General features: G+C 41.6%; 5 protein-coding genes and 1 pseudogene across 5 annotated transcripts in view; all 6 read left to right on the top strand.

Annotated features, from left to right (window-relative positions):
• The first annotated feature begins 2,364 nt into the window (after positions 1-2,364).
• On the top strand, positions 2,365-4,818 carry LOC115050429 (protocadherin alpha-8-like). Its single transcript, XM_029513271.1, has one exon. The coding sequence runs from the start codon at positions 2,365-2,367 to the stop codon at positions 4,816-4,818; it is 2,454 nt and encodes an 817-aa protein (XP_029369131.1).
• Positions 4,819-5,410: 592 nt separating this feature from the next.
• LOC115049994 (protocadherin alpha-C2-like) overlaps positions 5,411-22,860 on the top strand; it is a 59,130-nt gene continuing 41,680 nt past the window's right edge. Inside the window, exon 1 of the mRNA XM_029512681.1 lies at positions 5,411-7,873. Coding sequence (XP_029368541.1) covers positions 5,501-7,873 — 2,373 coding nt within the window. The 5' untranslated portion in view covers positions 5,411-5,500. The remainder of the gene's footprint in view (positions 7,874-22,860) is intronic.
• On the top strand, positions 8,866-11,250 carry LOC115050356 (protocadherin alpha-5 pseudogene; annotated as a pseudogene).
• LOC115050355 (protocadherin alpha-2-like) lies at positions 12,454-14,937 on the top strand. Its single transcript, XM_029513193.1, has one exon. It carries the CDS (start codon positions 12,502-12,504, stop codon positions 14,935-14,937), a length of 2,436 nt encoding a protein of 811 aa, XP_029369053.1. The 5' UTR covers positions 12,454-12,501.
• LOC115050353 (protocadherin alpha-2-like) lies at positions 16,141-18,875 on the top strand. Its single transcript, XM_029513192.1, has 2 exons — positions 16,141-18,609; positions 18,852-18,875. Exons 1-2 carry the CDS (start codon positions 16,189-16,191, stop codon positions 18,873-18,875), a joined length of 2,445 nt encoding a protein of 814 aa, XP_029369052.1. The 5' UTR covers positions 16,141-16,188.
• LOC115050352 (protocadherin alpha-2-like) lies at positions 19,880-22,345 on the top strand. The gene has a single exon (XM_029513191.1). The coding sequence runs from the start codon at positions 19,952-19,954 to the stop codon at positions 22,343-22,345; it is 2,394 nt and encodes a 797-aa protein (XP_029369051.1). The 5' UTR covers positions 19,880-19,951.

Below are 22,860 nucleotides of genomic sequence, written 5' to 3'. Positions count from 1 at the left end.
AAAGAAGATGCGTCCGTTGGTACAGCTATTGCGCTTGTTTCAGTGCTTGATAAAGACGGCGGTAAAAACGGGATGGTGATCTGTAAAATTTCCAATAGAGTTCCTTTCAAATTAGAGTCAAACTATAAGAATTACTATTCACTGGTGGTGGACGGTCCTCTGGACAGAGAGAGCACATCTCAATACAATATCAGCATCACTGCGACTGACGAAGGAAGCCCGCCTCTCTCCAGCACGACTGTTATGACAGTGCACGTCTCAGATGTAAATGATAACAAACCTCTATTCACAGAAAATATAATCAGTGCCTATGTGAAAGAAAACAGCCCAGTAGGAGCAGTTATTAAGACGGTGTCTGCAGTTGATGCTGACACTAATCAAAATGGTCAGGTGAGATATTCATTCTTACAAACTAACAGTGAAACGCTGCCATTATCTGTGATGGTAAACATCAACTCAGAGACAGGAGACATAGTCAGCCTGCAGTCTTTTAACTACGAGGAGTTAAAAACATTTCAGTTCAAAGTTCAGGCCACAGACTCTGGTGTTCCTCCGCTCAGCAGCAACGTGACTGTGAACGTTTTTATCCTGGATGAGAATGACAACAGTCCCTCGGTTCTCGCTCCATATTCTGAGCACGGCTCCGTTAACAGTGAGACCATCCCCTATTCTGCTGAAGCGGGATACTTCGTGGCAAAGATCAGGGCTGTAGACGCAGACTCTGGATACAATGCGCTGCTTTCTTATCACCTCTCTGAGCCCAAAGGAAACAACCTCTTCAGGATCGGAACCAGCACCGGGGAAATCCGGACTAAGAGGAGAATGAGTGACAATGACCTGAAAACTCACCCCTTGGTGGTCTTGGTTTCTGATAACGGAGAACCCTCCCTGTCAGCTACTGTGTCTATTGAAGTGGTGGTGGTTGAAAGCGCAGCTGACATCCACACTCAGTTCAGACATGTTCCCCTAAAGGAGGAGACCTTCTCTGATTTAAACCTGTATCTGCTGATCGCCATTGTGTCGGTGTCAGTCATCTTTCTGCTGAGTCTCATCACTTTAATAGCAGTCAGATGTCACAGGACAGACAGCAGTTTCAGCAGGTACAGCGCCCCAATGATCACCACCCACCCTGACGGGAGCTGGTCTTACTCCAAAGCTACTCAGCAGTATGACGTGTGTTTCAGCTCAGACACGCTCAAGAGTGACGTAGTGGTTTTCCCCGCCCCGTTTCCACCTGTAGATGCTGAACTGATCAGTATTAACGGAGGAGACACTTTTACCAGGACTCAGACTTTACCAAATAAAGAAAAGGTAAGCAAAATTGTATTAAGCATGTCTCATCTTTCCAAACCTCATGCTGACATTCAATAGTAAAACGGTAATTAGGGGACTTTAACATAGAACTTTGTGCTCCAACAGGTTTTCTTTAAAAGGCCGAGTTTGAGTTCAAATTGAATTCCTGAGGTCATAGTTTTTCTTATGTTGTTTGTTGGCCTGTACTAATTCTGTTGTGGCAAAGCTTTTTCTTTTGGCTGTTCACTTCACATGTCGCTGACTGTGGTGCTGAATCTAATTTCGTTTGCAAACTCAGTGTTTCGATGTTTCTTCAATTTTGAAAGTTTTGGCAAATCGATGAAGTGCGGGTTTTTTCCACTATAGCTCATATGTCTTGATAACTGCTTCAAAAAAACAAAGCTGAAAATGTGTCCAGGTTTAATATATCAACTGCAGTCGGTTAAACAATGGCATTACATATATTAAAACGAGCCACTGATTTTGGCACTGAAGACGATTTTTTTTTTCCTTCGGGGGGCAAGCAGGTCGGGGGTTTGAACTGAGATTTGCGTGCTGTAGTTGGTACACTAACAATTGGCCGCTTCAATTGCCTGTCATAATAATGAGTAGTTGAATATGCGCAGATGATTTCAAGTACCCACATAAACATTAGACTATCGTGATGAGTAACAGGACCATTTTCATACATTTTGTATTTCAGAGACAAAGATTGTTCCAGCAATATCAGCCCTTTAATTTTAGCGGTTAATCCAACCGAGACATCTCTCCGTTCTACTTAATACACGTTTTGAACAGACATTTCTCAGTCTATACAGCAGTGTCAGGAGATGGTGCCAGAGACCACGCCATAATATTCTGGTTAGTGTTAAGAAACTCCTCCTCTACTGATGACTAGACACGAAGACGTCATCATCTGACAGCGCTTTGTGGAGGTAGCGTAAAGACGATCAAGGCTCTACAGAGAGATTACTATTAACTAAAATGGATCCATAATAAGGACTACTTCTCGTTCTTCTCACATTGACCAAGAGGAAGAAACCAGGATCTATCGGTTTTGTAGCAACAGCGATGGCTGCTCCGGAACAATGGAGTTATATTTTGGGCTTGCTTTTCACTCTGCTTTGTCTCTGCGACTGGTCTGTGGCTCAGACATCCTATACTATTTCAGAGGAGGTGGACAAAGGGACAGCAGTGGGAAATCTCGCTAAATATTTAAATTTCAATGTGCAGCAATTGGAATCGATGGGTCTTCATATTACGTCGGGATACAGCAAACCCTATTTTGATATAAATCATGAAACTGGTGTGCTTTTCGTTAGCGACAGGATAGATCGGGAGGAGCTTTGTCCAAATACGGTAAAGTGTTCTTTAAATGTAGAAGCCATACTAAGCAACCCTCGCAGCCTACATCGATTTGAAGTTATTATTAATGACATTAATGACAATGCACCGTCGTTTTTGGAAGAATTCGCTATAATAGATATGTCTGAATCTTCATATATTGGTGAGAGGCATCCATTACCGATTGCTCATGACGCAGATGTAGGACCTAACTCGGTGAGAACTTATAAATTAAGCCCGAATGATTATTTCTCTTTGGATATACAGAACACTGGTGACCAGAGAGTGTCGGCGGAGTTAGTGCTGCAGAAGCCATTGGATCGAGAAAAACAGGACGTTATTGAACTCACACTAACTGCGATAGATGGTGGAAAACCTCCGAAAACGGGGACTCTGCGAATACAAGTTAATGTACTCGATGTAAATGACAATTCACCCGTATTTAGTAAGTCTCTCTACAAGGTCCAAGTGGTTGAAAATGTTGATCCTGGAACAGCGTTATTGACTCTGACAGCTACTGATTTGGATGACGGTGTTAATGGGGAGCTTATATACTCTTTTACAGAAACTGGACACTTAAACACAGACGATATGTTTTCCCTGAATGATAATACTGGAGAAATAACCGTCAAAGGCAATGTTGATTATGAGGAAAATCAAGCGTTTGAGATACGTGTTCAAGCACGAGATAAGGGCACGCCTCCTCGTAGTGCGCACTGCAAGGTTTTATTTGAGGTTGTTGATATTAATGACAACGCTCCAGAAATCTCTGTCTCATCACTGATGAGTCCAGTGAAAGAAGACGCTGAAATAGGAACAGCTGTTGCTATGGTCACCATCACTGATAAAGATGGAGGCAAAAATGGTCAGACAAACTGTAAGTTAACAGGTTCCATGCCATTTAAGTTAAAGTCAAACTATAAAAATTATTATTCCTTGTTGGTTGACGGACCTCTTGACAGAGAGACTGTGTCCCAATACAATGTATCAATTACAGCTGTAGATGAAGGGACTCCCTCTTTGTCGAGCACAAGCATCATTACTGTTCAGGTTTCTGATGTCAATGACAATCCTCCTAGATTCCTCATTCCTCATATTAATACTTATGTAAAAGAGAACAGCCCAACTGGAACCATAATTCACGCACTGACTACCTTAGATTTAGACTTAAATGAAAACGCAAAAACAACTTATCACCTAATTAATAATTCTCCATTGACCACACAGTTGGCTTCGATGGTAAACATCAACTCAGAGACAGGAGACATAGTCAGCCTACAGTCTTTTAACTACGAGCAGTTAAAAACGTTTCAGTTCAAAGTTCAGGCCACAGACTCTGGTGTTCCTCCGCTCAGCAGCAACGTGACTGTGAACGTTTTTATCCTGGATGAGAATGACAACAGTCCCTCGGTTCTCGCTCCATATTCTGAGCACGGCTCCGTTAACAGTGAGACCATCCCCTATTCTGCTGAAGCGGGATACTTTGTGGCAAAGATCAGGGCTGTAGACGCAGACTCTGGATACAATGCGCTGCTTTCTTATCACCTCTCTGAGCCCAAAGGAAACAACCTCTTCAGGATCGGAACCAGCACCGGGGAAATCCGGACTAAGAGGAGAATGAGTGACAATGACCTGAAAACTCACCCCTTGGTGGTCTTGGTTTCTGATAACGGAGAACCCTCCCTGTCAGCTACTGTGTCTATTGAAGTGGTGGTGGTTGAAAGCGCAGCTGACATCCACACTCAGTTCAGACATGTTCCCCTAAAGGAGGAGACCTTCTCTGATTTAAACCTGTATCTGCTGATCGCCATTGTGTCGGTGTCAGTCATCTTTCTGCTGAGTCTCATCACTTTAATAGCAGTCAGATGTCACAGGACAGACGGCAGTTTCAGCAGGTACAGCGCCCCAATGATCACCACCCACCCTGACGGGAGCTGGTCTTACTCCAAAGCTACTCAGCAGTATGACGTGTGTTTCAGCTCAGACACGCTCAAGAGTGACGTAGTGGTTTTCCCCGCCCCGTTTCCACCTGGAGATGCTGAACTGATCAGTATTAATGGAGGAGACACTTTTACCAGGACTCAGACTTTACCCAACAAAGAAAAGGTAAGACTAACACAACTATCAAATATTTTTCCTTGTAGTATACGTTCTAAAATACAGGCATATTTGTCAATGTGAAAACAATAATTACGCGGATTTATTTCAGCTCGTACTATATAGTTTCACATGAATTCGGACTCTAAAAAGTATTATTTGAGACAACAATGTGCCAGATTAATTGGTTCAACCAAAACGCCTGGTATTGAACCCAACTAACCTTCGCTGGAATCCTTTAAATCCAAACTAGCAACATTGTACGCGAAGAAAGTCTTGGCGCCTGTTGTGTTATCGCAGCCATCTCACTTCGATTCCAGTCTGGGACGGATACTGCAGACCGTTTCATTAGTTCCTGTCTGCATCTCTGCCACTTAATAATTAAAAAGAAAGGCTTTGAAACAAAATATTATATAAATAAATAAATAAAAAAAACCTTGGACGTAAGAACCATTTAGTCTGTCTTAGGAATACAAACTGCTTTTCTAGTTAATACTAATGCAGTTGTGTTATCTCTCCACGTGGTGACACTGTAGACCATGACACTGAATGGTCCTCTGTATTATATCGTGCGCCTCCCAGTTTTAGACAACGATCTGGCTCTCTAATATTTGTCACAAAGAAACGAAAAGACATAGGAAGGGCTGTTCCTTCTCTGCGGGAATATAATTTTGGCCCGACCGCTAGTTGAATTTTGTAGACCTTGTAAATTTGGTGACGGACTTTCCCTGCATTGGATCTGTGTTTAAAACCACCTTATGGAATTATGCCTGCATCAACAAGGACGTCTTTTGTTTCTTATCTGGTACTCGTTCTTGTGAAATGCTGCTGGGAAGTGGACTGTGGCCAGCTTTCCTATTCGGTGTTAGAGGAAGTGAATCCGGGGACATCTGTTGGAAATATTGCTAAGGATCTAAATCTCAGTTTACAGGAGTTGGAATCCCGTATGTTTCAAATTGTTGGCGGATCAAAAAGAAAATATTTCGACGTAAATGTGAAGACCGGTGTTCTCTACGTTAACGACAGAATAGACCGAGAGGAGCTCTGTGCAAAGGCGACAAAATGCACCGTCAGTGTGGAAGCCGTAATAAACAACCCGTTGAAGCTGTATCGCTTAGAAATAAATATACTAGATGTTAATGACAACGATCCAATATTCACGGAGAAATCTCAAATTGTAGACATAGCAGAGAACACTCTACCTGGAATGAAATTCGCTTTGTCTGAGGCTATTGATGCAGATGTAGGTAAGAACACAGTCAATGCGTTTAAATTAACACCAAATGAATATTTTTCTCTGGTCACAATCAAAGGAGAAGAGAGTGTGTCAGCCGAGCTAGTTTTACAGAAAACGCTGGATCGAGAGAAACAGGCTGTGATACACCTCACTGTGACTGCCATTGATGGAGGCACTCCTCCGAGAACCGGTGCGTCAAAGGTCACTGTACATGTTTTAGATATAAATGATAATCCTCCAGTTTTTAGTAGTCCCTTGTACAAAACTCGTATATTTGAAAATACCCCAGTTGGTACAGCTGTGATCACGCTAAACGCAACCGATGCAGACGAGGGAACAAACGGTGAGATAGTGTATTCATTAAGAAGTAAAGGACAGGATCGTATCTTGGATATTTTCCAAATTGATTCAATAACTGGTGTGATATCTGTGAAAGCCAATGTTGACTTTGAGGGATATACAGCCTTCGAGATCCGTGCAGAGGCAAACGATAAAGCCCAGCCACCGATGTCTGCTCACTGTAAAGTGCTGGTGGAAGTAATTGATGTCAATGACAATTCTCCTGAGATCACAGTGACATCACTCTTCAATACTGTAAAAGAGGATGCTGATATAGGTACAGCGATTGCACTCGTCTCTGTACTTGACAGTGATGGAGGAAGAAACGGTGAGGTGAAACTTGAAATCTTGAATGAGGTTCCATTTAAACTAGAGACTAACTACAAAAACTATTATTCATTAGTTGTTAACGGGGTTCTTGACAGAGAGGTGACCTCGCTCTATAACGTTACCATATTAGCTACAGATAAAGGGACCCCTCCTCTTTCAAACAATACCATTATTACTGTCCACATTGCTGATGTAAATGACAATGCACCTCATTTCTCAGATTCTATAATTAATATTTATGTGGAAGAAAATAGTAAAGTTGGGGAAGTTATTAAAACTGTATCAGCACTTGATGCTGACATTGACCAGAATGGTCATGTGAGATATTCATTTATAGACAATAACTCAGTACATGTCTTCACAACCTTAAACATCAACTCAGAGACAGGAGACATAGTCAGCCTGCAGTCTTTTAACTACGAGCAGTTAAAAACGTTTCAGTTCAAAGTTCAGGCCACTGACTCTGGTGTTCCTCCGCTCAGCAGCAACGTGACTGTGAACGTTTTTATCCTGGATGAGAATGACAACAGTCCCTCGGTTCTCGCTCCATATTCTGAGCACGGCTCCGTTAACAGTGAGACCATCCCCTATTCTGCTGAAGCGGGATACTTTGTGGCAAAGATCAGGGCTGTAGACGCAGACTCTGGATACAATGCGCTGCTTTCTTATCACCTCTCTGAGCCCAAAGGAAACAACCTCTTCAGGATCGGAACCAGCACCGGGGAAATCCGGACTAAGAGGAGAATGAGTGACAATGACCTGAAAACTCACCCCTTGGTGGTCTTGGTTTCTGATAACGGAGAACCCTCCCTGTCAGCTACTGTGTCTATTGAAGTGGTGGTGGTTGAAAGCGCAGCTGACATCCACACTCAGTTCAGACATGTTCCCCTAAAGGAGGAGACCTTCTCTGATTTAAACCTGTATCTGCTGATCGCCATTGTGTCGGTGTCAGTCATCTTTCTGCTGAGTCTCATCACTTTAATAGCAGTCAGATGTCACAGGACAGACAGCAGTTTCAGCAGGTACAGCGCCCCAATGATCACCACCCACCCTGACGGGAGCTGGTCTTACTCCAAAGCTACTCAGCAGTATGACGTGTGTTTCAGCTCAGACACGCTCAAGAGTGACGTAGTGGTTTTCCCCGCCCCGTTTCCACCTGTAGATGCTGAACTGATCAGTATTAACGGAGGAGACACTTTCACCAGGACTCAGACTTTACCCAATAAAGATAAGGTAAGGGCAACCAGAGTGAACATTATCACTAAGTGAATATTTTGTATTTAAGATGTGACTTAAATGCACATTAAATTTACTTGAAATGCACATTCATGCGGAAGTAAACTGCTATTATCCCTGAATGTTTTAAACAGAAACTTACTAGAGGGTGTGCTGTTAGCCAATAGACTACATCAAATTGAATATCCGGAATACAAGTCAACTGAATCTGAAAAAAAACTAAGCCATTGCAGTGGGCTCCTCCGACATTACCACAGCAACAGGTTGACTATTCAAAAGAGCACACATTGTACTAATGTCTAGGATAACTGACGGAAAATTGCAAAACTTTAAGAATCAGTGACCAATCTTTTAGCTCTGTGCAAAGCGTGTTTAGAGATATTAGATGGCAAAGGTTGAAGGATGATTTGGTGGAATGGGCACATGAAATTCATGGCTTGTATATATGGTGCTCTCCTTGGTCCTGAAACTACCTCAGGCAACCTTTGGCTTCTGGCAGTTCTCTAATTGTTTCTTTTGTTATACGAATTTAAATTTATTTGTGAAAACGTTTAAGATGATTATATTAGCATTACTTTGTGGATTTGCGGAGAGACAATATACAAAATTATTGATAACCGTGTATAACACTTAAACAGGCCTGAAATTCTAAATCTAAAAATGATATAATAATATGGCACTAAAACAGATATCACCCATCAGTTTTTTTTCTTCTATAAATTATTATATGTGCCAGTTGATCGATGTTTGTGTTGATTACCACAAGGTGTCGTTGGAGACCATACATATTTTTGTTAGATGATGTGCAAAACTCCTCCCTGCACGGGAAACCTTAAAGCGACACTCGACAACAGTCTGGAGAAAGACTGGAATTGTACTGTAGCAGGAAGGGCTCCTGCTAACGCTGGATACTCGTGTTTATGCATGTCACAAACGAAGGACCGATGTATGAGGCGGATTAGCAAAGATTCAACGTTCTTTCTACAACGATGGGAAATGAAAAATATGGCTGGATTCATATCGCTGCTCTGCTGTTTTTTTGTGAACGGTCTGCTTCGCAGTTGTCTTACTCCATTTCCGAGGAGGTGAACAAAGGCACCGTAGTGGGGAATATCGCGAAGGATTTAAACATCAACATACAAGATCTAGACGCCAGAGATCTGCGTATTATTTCGAGTTACAGTAAGAAATATTTTGGTGTAAATTTGCGGACAGGAAACCTCTTTGTTGACGGAAGAATAGACAGAGAAGAGCTTTGTCCGAACACGGCACAGTGCTCCCTAAGAATACAAGCTGTTTTGAGCAATCCAATGAATGTGCACCGCATTGAGATAAACGTTTTAGACATGAACGATAACTCACCAGAGTTCCTTGAGCAGGCCTATTGGTTAAATATCTCAGAATCAATGGCACCGGGAGAGCGGTATCTTCTCCCAATAGCAGAGGATGCAGACATGGGCAGCAACACAGTAAAAACGTACAAGCTGAGCCAAAATGAACATTTCTCTCTCGATGTGCAGAGCGGTGGAGAGCACGGTGTGTCTGCTGAGTTAGTGCTGCAGAAAGCTTTAGATCGAGAGACACAGCCAGTAATTAAACTTCTCCTTACGGCTGTAGATGGAGGTAAACCACCGAGATCTGGTACGCTGACAGTAAATGTAAATGTAAAAGATGCAAATGATAATGCACCAATTTTTAGCAAATCGCTGTATAAAGTACGCGTGTTTGAAAATGCTGTAAGCGGAACAAAGATTATAAAACTCAATGCCACAGATTTAGATTCAGGCATTAACAGTAAGATTCTGTATTCCTTTATCAAGCGAGGAAATAGTGATCCATCAAAAATATTGGATCTAAATTCAGAAACCGGAGAAATTACTGTGAAGGGAACATTAGATTATGAAGAGACGCCTGCTTATGAAGTTAGGATTCAAGCAATGGATCAAGGAACTGTTCCTCGTAGTGCACACGCTAAACTTCTGATAGAGATAATCGATGTGAATGACAACGCCCCTGAAATATCCGTGACGTCACTGATGACGCCTGTAAAAGAAGACGCAGAACGCGGAACAATAGTTGCTTTTATTACAATAAGTGACAAAGACGGAGGAAATAACGGTGCAGCTAACTGTAAGGTAGAGGGGTCTGTACCGTTTAAACTAAAGTCTAATTACAAAAATGATTATTCATTAGTAGTAGATGGACCACTGGACAGAGAAAATACTTCTCATTACAATGTCACCATTATGGCAGTAGATGAAGGAAACCCTCCACTGTCCAGCATCAAGGTCATTACTGTTCACGTTTCTGATGTCAATGACAATGCACCTCGTTTCATGGAGCCTGTGATTAATGTTTATGTGAAAGAAAACAGTCCAACAGGAGCTGTTATTGCTACAATAACTGCTTTTGATACTGATTTGGACAGTAATGCAAAGTTGAGTTATACATTGTTAGACAGTTCTCCAAAAAATATCCCGATTTCATCAGTTGTAAACATCAACTCAGAGACAGGAGACATAGTCAGCCTGCAGTCTTTTAACTACGAGCAGTTAAAAACGTTTCAGTTCAAAGTTCAGGCCACAGACTCTGGTGTTCCTCCGCTCAGCAGCAACGTGACTGTGAACGTTTTTATCCTGGATGAGAATGACAACAGTCCCTCGGTTCTCGCTCCATATTCTGAGCACGGCTCCGTTAACAGTGAGACCATCCCCTATTCTGCTGAAGCGGGATACTTTGTGGCAAAGATCAGGGCTGTAGACGCAGACTCTGGATACAATGCGCTGCTTTCTTATCACCTCTCTGAGCCCAAAGGAAACAACCTCTTCAGAATCGGAACCAGCACCGGGGAAATCCGGACTAAGAGGAGAATGAGTGACAATGACCTGAAAACTCACCCCTTGGTGGTCTTGGTTTCTGATAACGGAGAACCCTCCCTGTCAGCTACTGTGTCTATTGAAGTGGTGGTGGTTGAAAGCGCAGCTGACATCCACACTCAGTTCAGACATGTTCCCCTAAAGGAGGAGACCTTCTCTGATTTAAACCTGTATCTGCTGATCGCCATTGTGTCGGTGTCAGTCATCTTTCTGCTGAGTCTCATCACTTTAATAGCAGTCAGATGTCACAGGACAGACGGCAGTTTCAGCAGGTACAGCGCCCCAATGATCACCACCCACCCTGACGGGAGCTGGTCTTACTCCAAAGCTACTCAGCAGTATGACGTGTGTTTCAGCTCAGACACGCTCAAGAGTGACGTAGTGGTTTTCCCCGCCCCGTTTCCACCTGTAGATGCTGAACTGATCAGTATTAACGGAGGAGACACTTTTACCAGGACTCAGACTTTACCCAACAAAGACAAGGTAGGCCATCAGTGATGAATGGTTGTATAAATGAGCAACATTTTCATGAAACACAACAAAGCAATTTGTTGATTGCATTTATCTTAATGATAGACATACATACAAAGCAAACATGCAGAATGTTCATAGTTGTAACAACTAATATCATTTTCCTTGACCACCTGAGTGTTGTTTACGGCTACAATGTGTCCAAACCCAGTATTCCACCAAAAACTTATGATTTTGGACCATCTGCATATTAGTGTTTTATGATATTGTGAGCATCCCACTTAAAATGGCCTTTTGTCCACATTCTAACGTTTAACTGTCAAAGTAAACTGTCCTCTTCTATTGGTCAACAAACAATATTTTGATAGAACTCTCCTTGGTGCTGGATTCTGTTTGCATGGTATTCAGATTTAAATCCTGCTGCTTTTGTTGTTGAGGAAAGCATTTTTCTGGTGACTAATATGTAACTCTTCTTTGACTACATTGAAAGCATTATGCTGTTCTGAGCTTACAACTGATCGTGTCACAGTAGCTTGTATCAATCCGGTGTGAACTGCAGTGTCAAGACACTGAATGTTATGAATATGTGCTATTAGTGGTGTTAGAATTTGTGCTGGCATTATTCAGCTTCTTTAAGATTCCCGTTTCCTTAATTTAACCTTCTGAGACTTGAGCTTTTATTTCATATGCATGCTGGTGAGACTTTTAGGTCGTTTTGATTGTACACTGATTATTGTAATGTGCTTTAGCAACCACAAGATGATAGAAACATGTCCATGCATGAGGCTCATGAGTCTAAATGAAGCAAATTTTTGTATCATGGTGAAAAGAACTGAACAATCAATGTCCTCATATGAGGATGCAGATTCTGAGGAGGTTAAGATTCATTCTAAAAGTGATACTTCTCAAATATGGCCTTTACATTGCGGAATTAAAGTTTGACTCTGGGCATGTTACATAATGTGCACTTAACATTTATCCGTCGGAGTAGTGTGCTCTCTGTTATTAGAAGACTCTAGATATTGCAAATTTAAATTGTGGTCAAAATATTAAATTCACTGGGTTGCATTTGCTTTGTTGTGATTCACCACATGGAGTCGCAGGAGACCGCAGACACGAATATGTTTGTTAGTCCAAAACTCCACCTCTCCGCATGGAGAAAGAGAAATCGTCATCAGACATTAATCTACTATATCAGCGGAATATGCTGTTGCGAAATGGGCAGAAGATTCTCTTCAACTATATTGCTTTGAGTAGAAATATCACTGCTGGCGGTTAATGATAAACTGGACTGGACCCTTTTCTCTTGTTACCTTAACAATGTATTTTCGAAGACAAAAAGAACGCATTTGGATACTCATCGTTGGATTTCTTTGTCTTTGTGACCGGTCTGTCTCACAGTTGTCTTACTCCATTTCCGAGGAGGTGAACAAAGGCACCGTAGTGGGGAATATCGCGAAGGATTTAAACCTCAATTTACAGGATCTAAACAACAGAGATCTGCGTATTGTGTCGAGTTACAGTAAGAAATATTTTGACGTGAATTCGCGGACCGGGAACATCATCGTGGATGAGAGAATAGACAGGGAGGAGATCTGCCCCAATGTTTTGAAATGCTTCATGAAACTGCAGGCTGTTTTAAATAATCCAATGACTGCACAACGTATCGAGGTAAATGTTTTAGACATAAACGACAACTCGCCTGTTTTTGTTGAGAAAATGTATTCCCTGAATATTTCTGAATCCTCCTTAACAGGAGAGCGGTATCTTCTCCCAGTAGCAGAGGATGCAGACATGGGCAGCAACACAGTAAAAACGTACAAGCTGAGCCAAAATGAACATTTCTCTCTCGATGTGCAGAGCGGTGGAGAGCACGGTGTGTCTGCTGAGTTAGTGCTGCAGAAAGCTTTAGATCGAGAGACACAGCCAGTAATTAAACTTCTCCTTACGGCTGTAGATGGAGGTAAACCACCGAGATCTGGTTCATTACAAATAATGGTAAATATAATCGATGTCAATGATAATATACCCACTTTCAGCAAATCACTATATAAAGTGCGTGTCAAAGAAAATGCGATTTCTGGAACAACCATAATCAAACTAAACGCTACCGATTTAGATGAAGGCATGAACAGTAAAATCCTGTATTCATTTATCAAGCGAGGAAATATTGATCCATCCAATAACTTTGATCTAAATTCAGAAACCGGAGAAATTACTGTGAAGGGAACATTAGATTATGAAGAGACGCCTGCTTATGAAGTTAGGATTCAAGCAATGGATCAAGGACCTGTTCCTCGTAGTGCACACGCTAAACTTCTGATAGAGATAATCGATGTGAATGACAACGCCCCTGAAATATCCGTGACGTCACTGATGACGCCTGTAAAAGAAGACGCAGAACGCGGAACAATAGTTGCTTTTATTACAATAAGTGACAAAGACGGAGGAAATAACGGTGCAGCTAACTGTAAGGTAGAGGGGTCTGTACCGTTTAAACTAAAGTCTAATTACAAAAACGATTATTCATTAGTAGTAGATGGACCACTGGACAGAGAAAACACTTCTCATTACAATGTCACCATTATGGCAGTAGATGAAGGAAACCCTCCACTGTCCAGCATCAAGGTCATTACTGTTCATGTCTCTGATGTCAATGACAATGCACCTCGTTTCATGGAGCCTGTGATTAATGTTTACGTGAAAGAAAACAGTCCAACAGGAGCTGTTATTGCTACAATAACTGCTTTTGATACTGATTTGGACAGTAATGCAAAGTTGAGTTATACATTGTTAGACAGTTCTCCAAAAAATATCCCGATTTCATCAGTTGTAAACATCAACTCAGAGACAGGAGACATAGTCAGCCTGCAGTCTTTTAACTACGAGGAGTTAAAAACGTTTCAGTTCAAAGTTCAGGCCACAGACTCTGGTGTTCCTCCGCTCAGCAGCAACGTGACTGTGAACGTTTTTATCCTGGATGAGAATGACAACAGTCCCTCGGTTCTCGCTCCATATTCTGACCACGGCTCCGTTAACAGTGAGACCATCCCCTATTCTGCTGAAGCGGGATACTTTGTGGCAAAGATCAGGGCTGTAGACGCAGACTCTGGATACAATGCGCTGCTTTCTTATCACCTCTCTGAGCCCAAAGGAAACAACCTCTTCAGGATCGGAACCAGCACCGGGGAAATCCGGACTAAGAGGAGAATGAGTGACAATGACCTGAAAACTCACCCCTTGGTGGTCTTGGTTTCTGATAACGGAGAAGCCTCCCTGTCAGCTACTGTGTCTATTGAAGTGGTGGTGGTTGAAAGCGCAGCTGACATCCACACTCAGTTCAGACATGTTCCCCTAAAGGAGGAGACCTTCTCTGATTTAAACCTGTATCTGCTGATCGCCATTGTGTCGGTGTCAGTCATCTTTCTGCTGAGTCTCATCACTTTAATAGCAGTCAGATGTCACAGGACAGACAGCAGTTTCAGCAGGTACAGCGCCCCAATGATCACCACCCACCCTGACGGGAGCTGGTCTTACTCCAAAGCTACTCAGCAGTATGACGTGTGTTTCAGCTCAGACACGCTCAAGAGTGACGTAGTGGTTTTCCCCGCCCCGTTTCCACCTGTAGATGCTGAACTGATCAGTATTAACGGAGGAGACACTTTTACCAGGACTCAGACTTTACCCAACAAAGACAAGGTAGGCCATCAGTGATGAATGGTTGTATAAATGAGCAACATTTTCATGAAACACAACAAAGCAATTTGTTGATTGCATTTATCTTAATGATAGACATACATACAAAGCAAACATGCAGAATGTTCATAGTTGTAACAACTAATATCATTTTCCTTGACCACCTGAGTGTTGTTTACGGCTACAATGTGTCCAAACCCAGTATTCCACCAAAAACTTATGATTTTGGACCATCTGCATATTAGTGTTTTATGATATTGTGAGCATCCCACTTAAAATGGCCTTTTGTCCACATTCTAACGTTTAACTGTCAAAGTAAACTGTCCTCTTCTATTGGTCAACAAACAATATTTTGATAGAACTCTCCTTGGTGCTGGATTCTGTTTGCATGGTATTCAGATTTAAATCCTGCTGCTTTTGTTGTTGAGGAAAGCATTTTTCTGGTGACTAATATGTAACTCTTCTTTGACTACATTGAAAGCATTATGCTGTTCTGAGCTTACAACTGATCGTGTCACAGTAGCTTGTATCAATCCGGTGTGAACTGCAGTGTCAAGACACTGAATGTTATGAATATGTGCTATTAGTGGTGTTAGAATTTGTGCTGGCATTATTCAGCTTCTTTAAGATTCCCGTTTCCTTAATTTAACCTTCTGAGACTTGAGCTTTTATTTCATATGCATGCTGGTGAGACTTTTAGGTCGTTTTGATTGTACACTGATTATTGTAATGTGCTTTAGCAACCACAAGATGATAGAAACATGTCCATGCATGAGGCTCATGAGTCTAAATGAAGCAAATTTTTGTATCATGGTGAAAAGAACTGAACAATCAATGTCCTCATATGAGGATGCAGATTCTGAGGAGGTTAAGATTCATTCTAAAAGTGATACTTCTCAAATATGGCCTTTACATTGCGGAATTAAAGTTTGACTCTGGGCATGTTACATAATGTGCACTTAACATTTATCCGTCGGAGTAGTGTGCTCTCTGTTATTAGAAGACTCTAGATATTGCAAATTTAAATTGTGGTCAAAATATTAAATTCACTGGGTTGCATTTGCTTTGTTGTGATTCACCACATGGAGTCGCAGGAGACCGCAGACACGAATATGTTTGTTAGTCCAAAACTCCACCTCTCCGCATGGAGAAAGAGAAATCGTCATCAGACATTAATCTACTATATCAGCGGAATATGCTGTTGCGAAATGGGCAGAAGATTCTCTTCAACTATATTGCTTTGAGTAGAAATATCACTGCTGGCGGTTAATGATAAACTGGACTGGACCCTTTTCTCTTGTTACCTTAACAATGTATTTTCGAAGACAAAAAGAACGCATTTGGATACTCATCGTTGGATTTCTTTGTCTTTGTGACCGGTCTGTCTCACAGTTGTCTTACTCCATTTCCGAGGAGGTGAACAAAGGCACCGTAGTGGGGAATATCGCGAAGGATTTAAACCTCAATTTACAGGATCTAAACAACAGAGATCTGCGTATTGTGTCGAGTTACAGTAAGAAATATTTTGACGTGAATTCGCGGACCGGGAACATCATCGTGGATGAGAGAATAGACAGGGAGGAGATCTGCCCCAATGTTTTGAAATGCTTCATGAAACTGCAGGCTGTTTTAAATAATCCAATGACTGCACAACGTATCGAGGTAAATGTTTTAGACATAAACGACAACTCGCCTGTTTTTGTTGAGAAAATGTATTCCCTGAATATTTCTGAATCCTCCTTAACAGGAGAGCGGTATCTTCTCCCAGTAGCAGAGGATGCAGACATGGGCAGCAACACAGTAAAAACGTACAAGCTGAGCCAAAATGAACATTTCTCTCTCGATGTGCAGAGCGGTGGAGAGCACGGTGTGTCTGCTGAGTTAGTGCTGCAGAAAGCTTTAGATCGAGAGACACAGCCAGTAATTAAACTTCTCCTTACGGCTGTAGATGGAGGTAAACCACCGAGATCTGGTTCATTACAAATAATGGTAAATATAATCGATGTCAATGATAATATACCCACTTTCAGCAAATCACTATATAAAGTGCGTGTCAAAGAAAATGCGATTTCTGGAACAACCATAATCAAACTAAACGCTACCGATTTAGATGAAGGCATGAACAGTAAAATCCTGTATTCATTTATCAAGCGAGGAAATATTGATCCATCCAATAACTTTGATCTAAATTCAGAAACCGGAGAAATTACTGTGAAGGGAACATTAGATTATGAAGAGACGCCTGCTTATGAAGTTAGGATTCAAGCAATGGATCAAGGACCTGTTCCTCGTAGTGCACACGCTAAACTTCTGATAGAGATAATCGATGTGAATGACAACGCCCCTGAAATATCCGTGACGTCACTGATGACGCCTGTAAAAGAAGACGCAGAACGCGGAACAATAGTTGCTTTTATTACAATAAGTGACAAAGACGGAGGAAATAACGGTGCAGCTAACTGTAAGGTAGAGGGGTCTGTACCGTTTAAACTAAAGTCTAATTACAAAAACGATTATTCATTAGTAGTAGATGGACCACTGGACAGAGAAAACACTTCTCATTACAATGTCACCATTATGGCAGTAGATGAAGGAAACCCTCCACTGTCCAGCATCAAGGTCATTACTGTTCATGTCTCTGATGTCAATGACAATGCACCTCGTTTCATGGAGCCTGTGATTAATGTTTACGTGAAAGAAAACAGTCCAACAGGAGCTGTTATTGCTACAATAACTGCTTTTGATACTGATTTGGACAGTAATGCAAAGTTGAGTTATACATTGTTAGACAGTTCTCCAAAAAATATCCCGATTTCATCAGTTGTAAATATCAACTCAGAGACAGGAGACATAGTCAGCCTGCAGTCTTTTAACTACGAGCAGTTAAAAACGTTTCAGTTCAAAGTTCAGGCCACAGACTCTGGTGTTCCTCCGCTCAGCAGCAACGTGACTGTGAACGTTTTTATCCTGGATGAGAATGACAACAGTCCCTCGGTTCTCGCTCCATATTCTGAGCACGGCTCCGTTAACAGTGAGACCATCCCCTATTCTGCTGAAGCGGGATACTTTGTGGCAAAGATCAGGGCTGTAGACGCAGACTCTGGATACAATGCGCTGCTTTCTTATCACCTCTCTGAGCCCAAAGGAAACAACCTCTTCAGAATCGGAACCAGCACCGGGGAAATCCGGACTAAGAGGAGAATGAGTGACAATGACCTGAAAACTCACCCCTTGGTGGTCTTGGTTTCTGATAACGGAGAACCCTCCCTGTCAGCTACTGTGTCTATTGAAGTGGTGGTGGTTGAAAGCTCAGCTGACATCCACACTCAGTTCAGACATGTTCCCCTAAAGGAGGAGACCTTCTCTGATTTAAACCTGTATCTGCTGATCGCCATTGTGTCGGTGTCAGTCATCTTTCTGCTGAGTCTCATCACTTTAATAGCAGTCAGATGTCACAGGACAGACAGCAGTTTCAGCAGGTACAGCGCCCCAATGATCACCACCCACCCTGACGGGAGCTGGTCTTACTCCAAAGCTACTCAGCAGTATGACGTGTGTTTCAGCTCAGACACGCTCAAGAGTGACGTAGTGGTTTTCCCCGCCCCGTTTCCACCTGTAGATGCTGAACTGATCAGTATTAACGGAGAAGACACTTTTACCAGGACTCAGACTTTACCCAATAAAGAAAAGGTGAGTTGCATTTCGTTTGTGAATGAATGAATGATTAAATTAGGAGTAAAACATTTTACTTCAACCAATTTCTCTGGCTCTTGACCACCTTGCAAGCATGCACGAACATAAAATCTATCCAAATAACACAAGGTCAAGCAAAGCAATAATTACTTTGTCAGTTCCTGATAACAGAACAAATGGAAAATTTCAAACAATCACTCAACTTGAAACAAATCTGTTAATTATCCGTGCTTGCGCAGATCCAGTTTCCTAACTACCACTAAGTCTTCTACTAATTGAAAAATTATTCAAAAACCTGTCACATTGTGTGCCAAATACTTAACTTGTGAACTGACAATGAGTTTGGAATTTCCATTTAATTACCATCCACTAACAAATTTGAGGTCACAAATTTATATAGTTTCTTTGTCCAGTAAATAGTGGAGGAGCTAAATTTCTCATTTCTTTCTTGGCTTGCCAGTGTGCCACTTTAAGGAAAAAATCATTTGAAAATGTACACAATTGTCTAGATACATTAAATTTGTATCTTTGCTTAAACTTTGGCAGGGCAATTAAAATATAAATCCCACTAAATTCCGAGATCGTCAAAATCTAAGTGAAATTGACCAAAAAAAAAAGCATTGCTTCTACGTAGACAGGGTTTGCCAGGGTGCAGAACTGTCCTCCCATGTTTCCGTGGTCTCATCCTAAAGAGCATTTTCCCGTTTTAAATGAAAACTACTATAAGTCAACGGCACTCTCCATGGTACTGAAGCAAGCCATTCAAAATGTTTGTGAAACGCCCTTGTTTGATTTTTTTTTCTACCTTTTCTATTCATACTATGTAGTTATTGTTGTTATTCTTAGTATTGCTTTCATAAATAACATTAAACGCAATTTGTTTGGTGACCCATATACTGTATCGTCCAACAAATACACAAATAATAAATTTTTTGGACTTCCCATCAGCTTGTCGGTTGATAGACTCAGATTAGTATATTTAAATACTTTGCATTTGTGGTTGTAATTGTATCCATGGGTAATCTAAATAATTGCGCCGGCCTTTAAATCTAGTTTTATATATGCTTTATTCGGAATAGTATCAAGAAATACTTGAAAATTTATTTATTACTTCCCACATGAGGTCGCTGGAGACCATGGATTTGACCAGTGGTCTGTATCCAAAACTCCTCCTTTTTACACGTTGAAACAAAATCGTCTTCAACCCCTCTACTTTATTTAAAACTGGTGGTGTTGAGACGAAAAGGGAAAGAGCTTAAGCGGAACATTACAGCTGTAAACGGAGGGAGAAACACTGGATAAATGAGGTGTTGGATTAATCTATTTTGCGGCAGCAACAATGTTTGTGCGACAACAGAAAGGATATGGCTGGATTCATATCGCTGCTCTGCTTTGTCTTTGTGACCGGTCTGCTTCGCAGTTGTCTTACTCCATTTCCGAGGAGGTGAACAAAGGCACCGTAGTGGGGAATATCGTAAAGGATTTAAACCTCAATTTACAGGATCTAAACACCAGAGATCTGCGTATTGTTTCGAGTTACAGTAAGAAATATTTTGACGTGAATTTGCAAAATGGTAATCTCTTCGTCGATGAGAGAATAGACAGAGAAGAGCTTTGTCCACATGTTGTAAAATGCTCCATCAAAATACAGGCAGCTTTAAATAACCCCATGAATGTGCACCGCATTGAAGTCAACATTATTGATATAAATGATAACTCGCCATCTTTCATTGAAAAATCACATGTGTTTAACATCCCCGAATCAATTTCGCCGGGAGAGCGGTATCTTCTCCCAATAGCAGAGGATGCAGACATGGGCAGCAACACAGTAAAAACGTACAAGCTGAGCCAAAATGAACATTTCTCTCTCGATGTGCAGAGCGGTGGAGAGCACGGTGTGTCTGCTGAGTTAGTGCTGCAGAAAGCTTTAGATCGAGAGACACAGCCAGTAATTAAACTTCTCCTTACGGCTGTAGATGGAGGTAAACCACCGAGATCTGGGAGTTTGCAGTTAACCGTTAATGTTATAGATGTTAATGACAACACACCCACTTTCAATAAATCTCTCTATAAGCTGCGTGTCAAAGAAAATGCGACTCCTGGTAAACTTGTAATCAAATTAAACGCTACCGATTTAGATGAAGGCATGAACAGTAAGATCATGTATTCATTTATCAAGCGAGGAAATATTGATCCATCCAATAACTTTGATCTAAATTCAGAAACCGGAGAAATTACTGTGAAGGGAACATTAGATTATGAAGAGACGCCTGCTTATGAAGTTAGGATTCAAGCAATGGATCAAGGAACTGTTCGTCGTAGTGCACACGCTAAACTTCTGATAGAGATAATCGATGTGAATGACAACGCCCCTGAAATATCCGTGACGTCACTGATGACGCCTGTAAAAGAAGACGCAGAACGCGGAACAATAGTTGCTTTTATTACAATAAGTGACAAAGACGGAGGAAATAACGGTGCAGCTAACTGTAAGGTAGAGGGGTCTGTACCGTTTAAACTAAAGTCTAATTACAAAAATGATTATTCATTAGTAGTAGATGGACCACTGGACAGAGAAAACACTTCTCATTACAATGTCACCATTATGGCAGTAGATGAAGGAAACCCTCCACTGTCCAGCATCAAGGTCATTACTGTTCATGTCTCTGATGTCAATGACAATGCACCTCGTTTCATGGAGCCTGTGATTAATGTTTATGTGAAAGAAAACAGTCCAACAGGAGCTGTTATTGCTACAATAACTGCTTTTGATACTGATTTGGACAGTAATGCAAAGTTGAGTTATACATTGTTAGACAGTTCTCCAAAAAATATCCCGATTTCATCAGTTGTAAATATCAACTCAGAGACAGGAGACATAGTCAGCCTGCAGTCTTTTAACTACGAGGAGTTAAAAACGTTTCAGTTCAAAGTTCAGGCCACAGACTCTGGTGTTCCTCCGCTCAGCAGCAACGTGACTGTGAACGTTTTTATCCTGGATGAGAATGACAACAGTCCCTCGGTTCTCGCTCCATATTCTGAGCACGGCTCCGTTAACAGTGAGACCATCCCCTATTCTGCTGAAGCGGGATACTTTGTGGCAAAGATCAGGGCTGTAGACGCAGACTCTGGATACAATGCGCTGCTTTCTTATCACCTCTCTGAGCCCAAAGGAAACAACCTCTTCAGGATCGGAACCAGCACCGGGGAAATCCGGACTAAGAGGAGAATGAGTGACAATGACCTGAAAACTCACCCCTTGGTGGTCTTGGTTTCTGATAACGGAGAACCCTCCCTGTCAGCTACTGTGTCTATTGAAGTGGTGGTGGTTGAAAGCGCAGCTGACATCCACACTCAGTTCAGACATGTTCCCCTAAAGGAGGAGACCTTCTCTGATTTAAACCTGTATCTGCTGATCGCCATTGTGTCGGTGTCAGTCATCTTTCTGCTGAGTCTCATCACTTTAATAGCAGTCAGATGTCACAGGACAGACAGCAGTTTCAGCAGGTACAGCGCCCCAATGATCACCACCCACCCTGACGGGAGCTGGTCTTACTCCAAAGCTACTCAGCAGTATGACGTGTGTTTCAGCTCAGACACGCTCAAGAGTGACGTAGTGGTTTTCCCCGCCCCGTTTCCACCTGTAGATGCTGAACTGATCAGTATTAACGGAGGAGACACTTTCAGCAGGACTCAGACTTTACCCAACAAAGAGACGGTGAGTTATGTTTAACACTTAAAGTTAACAAATTCCTTGCCCTTGTTATTTCTCGGATGATTTCCAAATATGGTATATGAGACTAATTACCATTTTATCATGTGAGAATATCAGAATTCTCAAAAATACACCATATATTGAATAATTTTGCATGAAAAAAAATAAACGACCAGTTTGAAGGGACCTAATTTCAGATAGAATTTAGGGGACACATCCTACAATCGAATGAAGCAATTTCAGTTATGCAGAAAACGGGGGACAAGTTGTTTATTCTTTTTCTTCTTGGGCGCACAAATAGCCAAACCCTAGAAACATAAACATGAAAGGCTGAATGATACAATGACTTGTCAGGCCGTCATAGTTATTATTTTTGCAATGTGTTTAACAGAGCTTGATTAACGTGTTGATGAAGCTTTAAATAGTCGTCACGCCATCCCTGACGTTTATATGCTTTTTATAGGGTTAAAAAAGTGTGAATCCAGATTTTAAACAACTTGCATGTCTAAATTGTAACGCGTGAGGTCGCTAAT

The sequence above is a fragment of the Echeneis naucrates genome, chromosome 10, assembly GCF_900963305.1.
Source record: "Echeneis naucrates chromosome 10, fEcheNa1.1, whole genome shotgun sequence".
NCBI lineage: Eukaryota > Metazoa > Chordata > Actinopteri > Carangiformes > Echeneidae > Echeneis > Echeneis naucrates.
The sequence above is the reverse complement of the archived record's forward strand: the minus strand, read 5'-3'. Positions and strand labels throughout refer to the sequence as shown.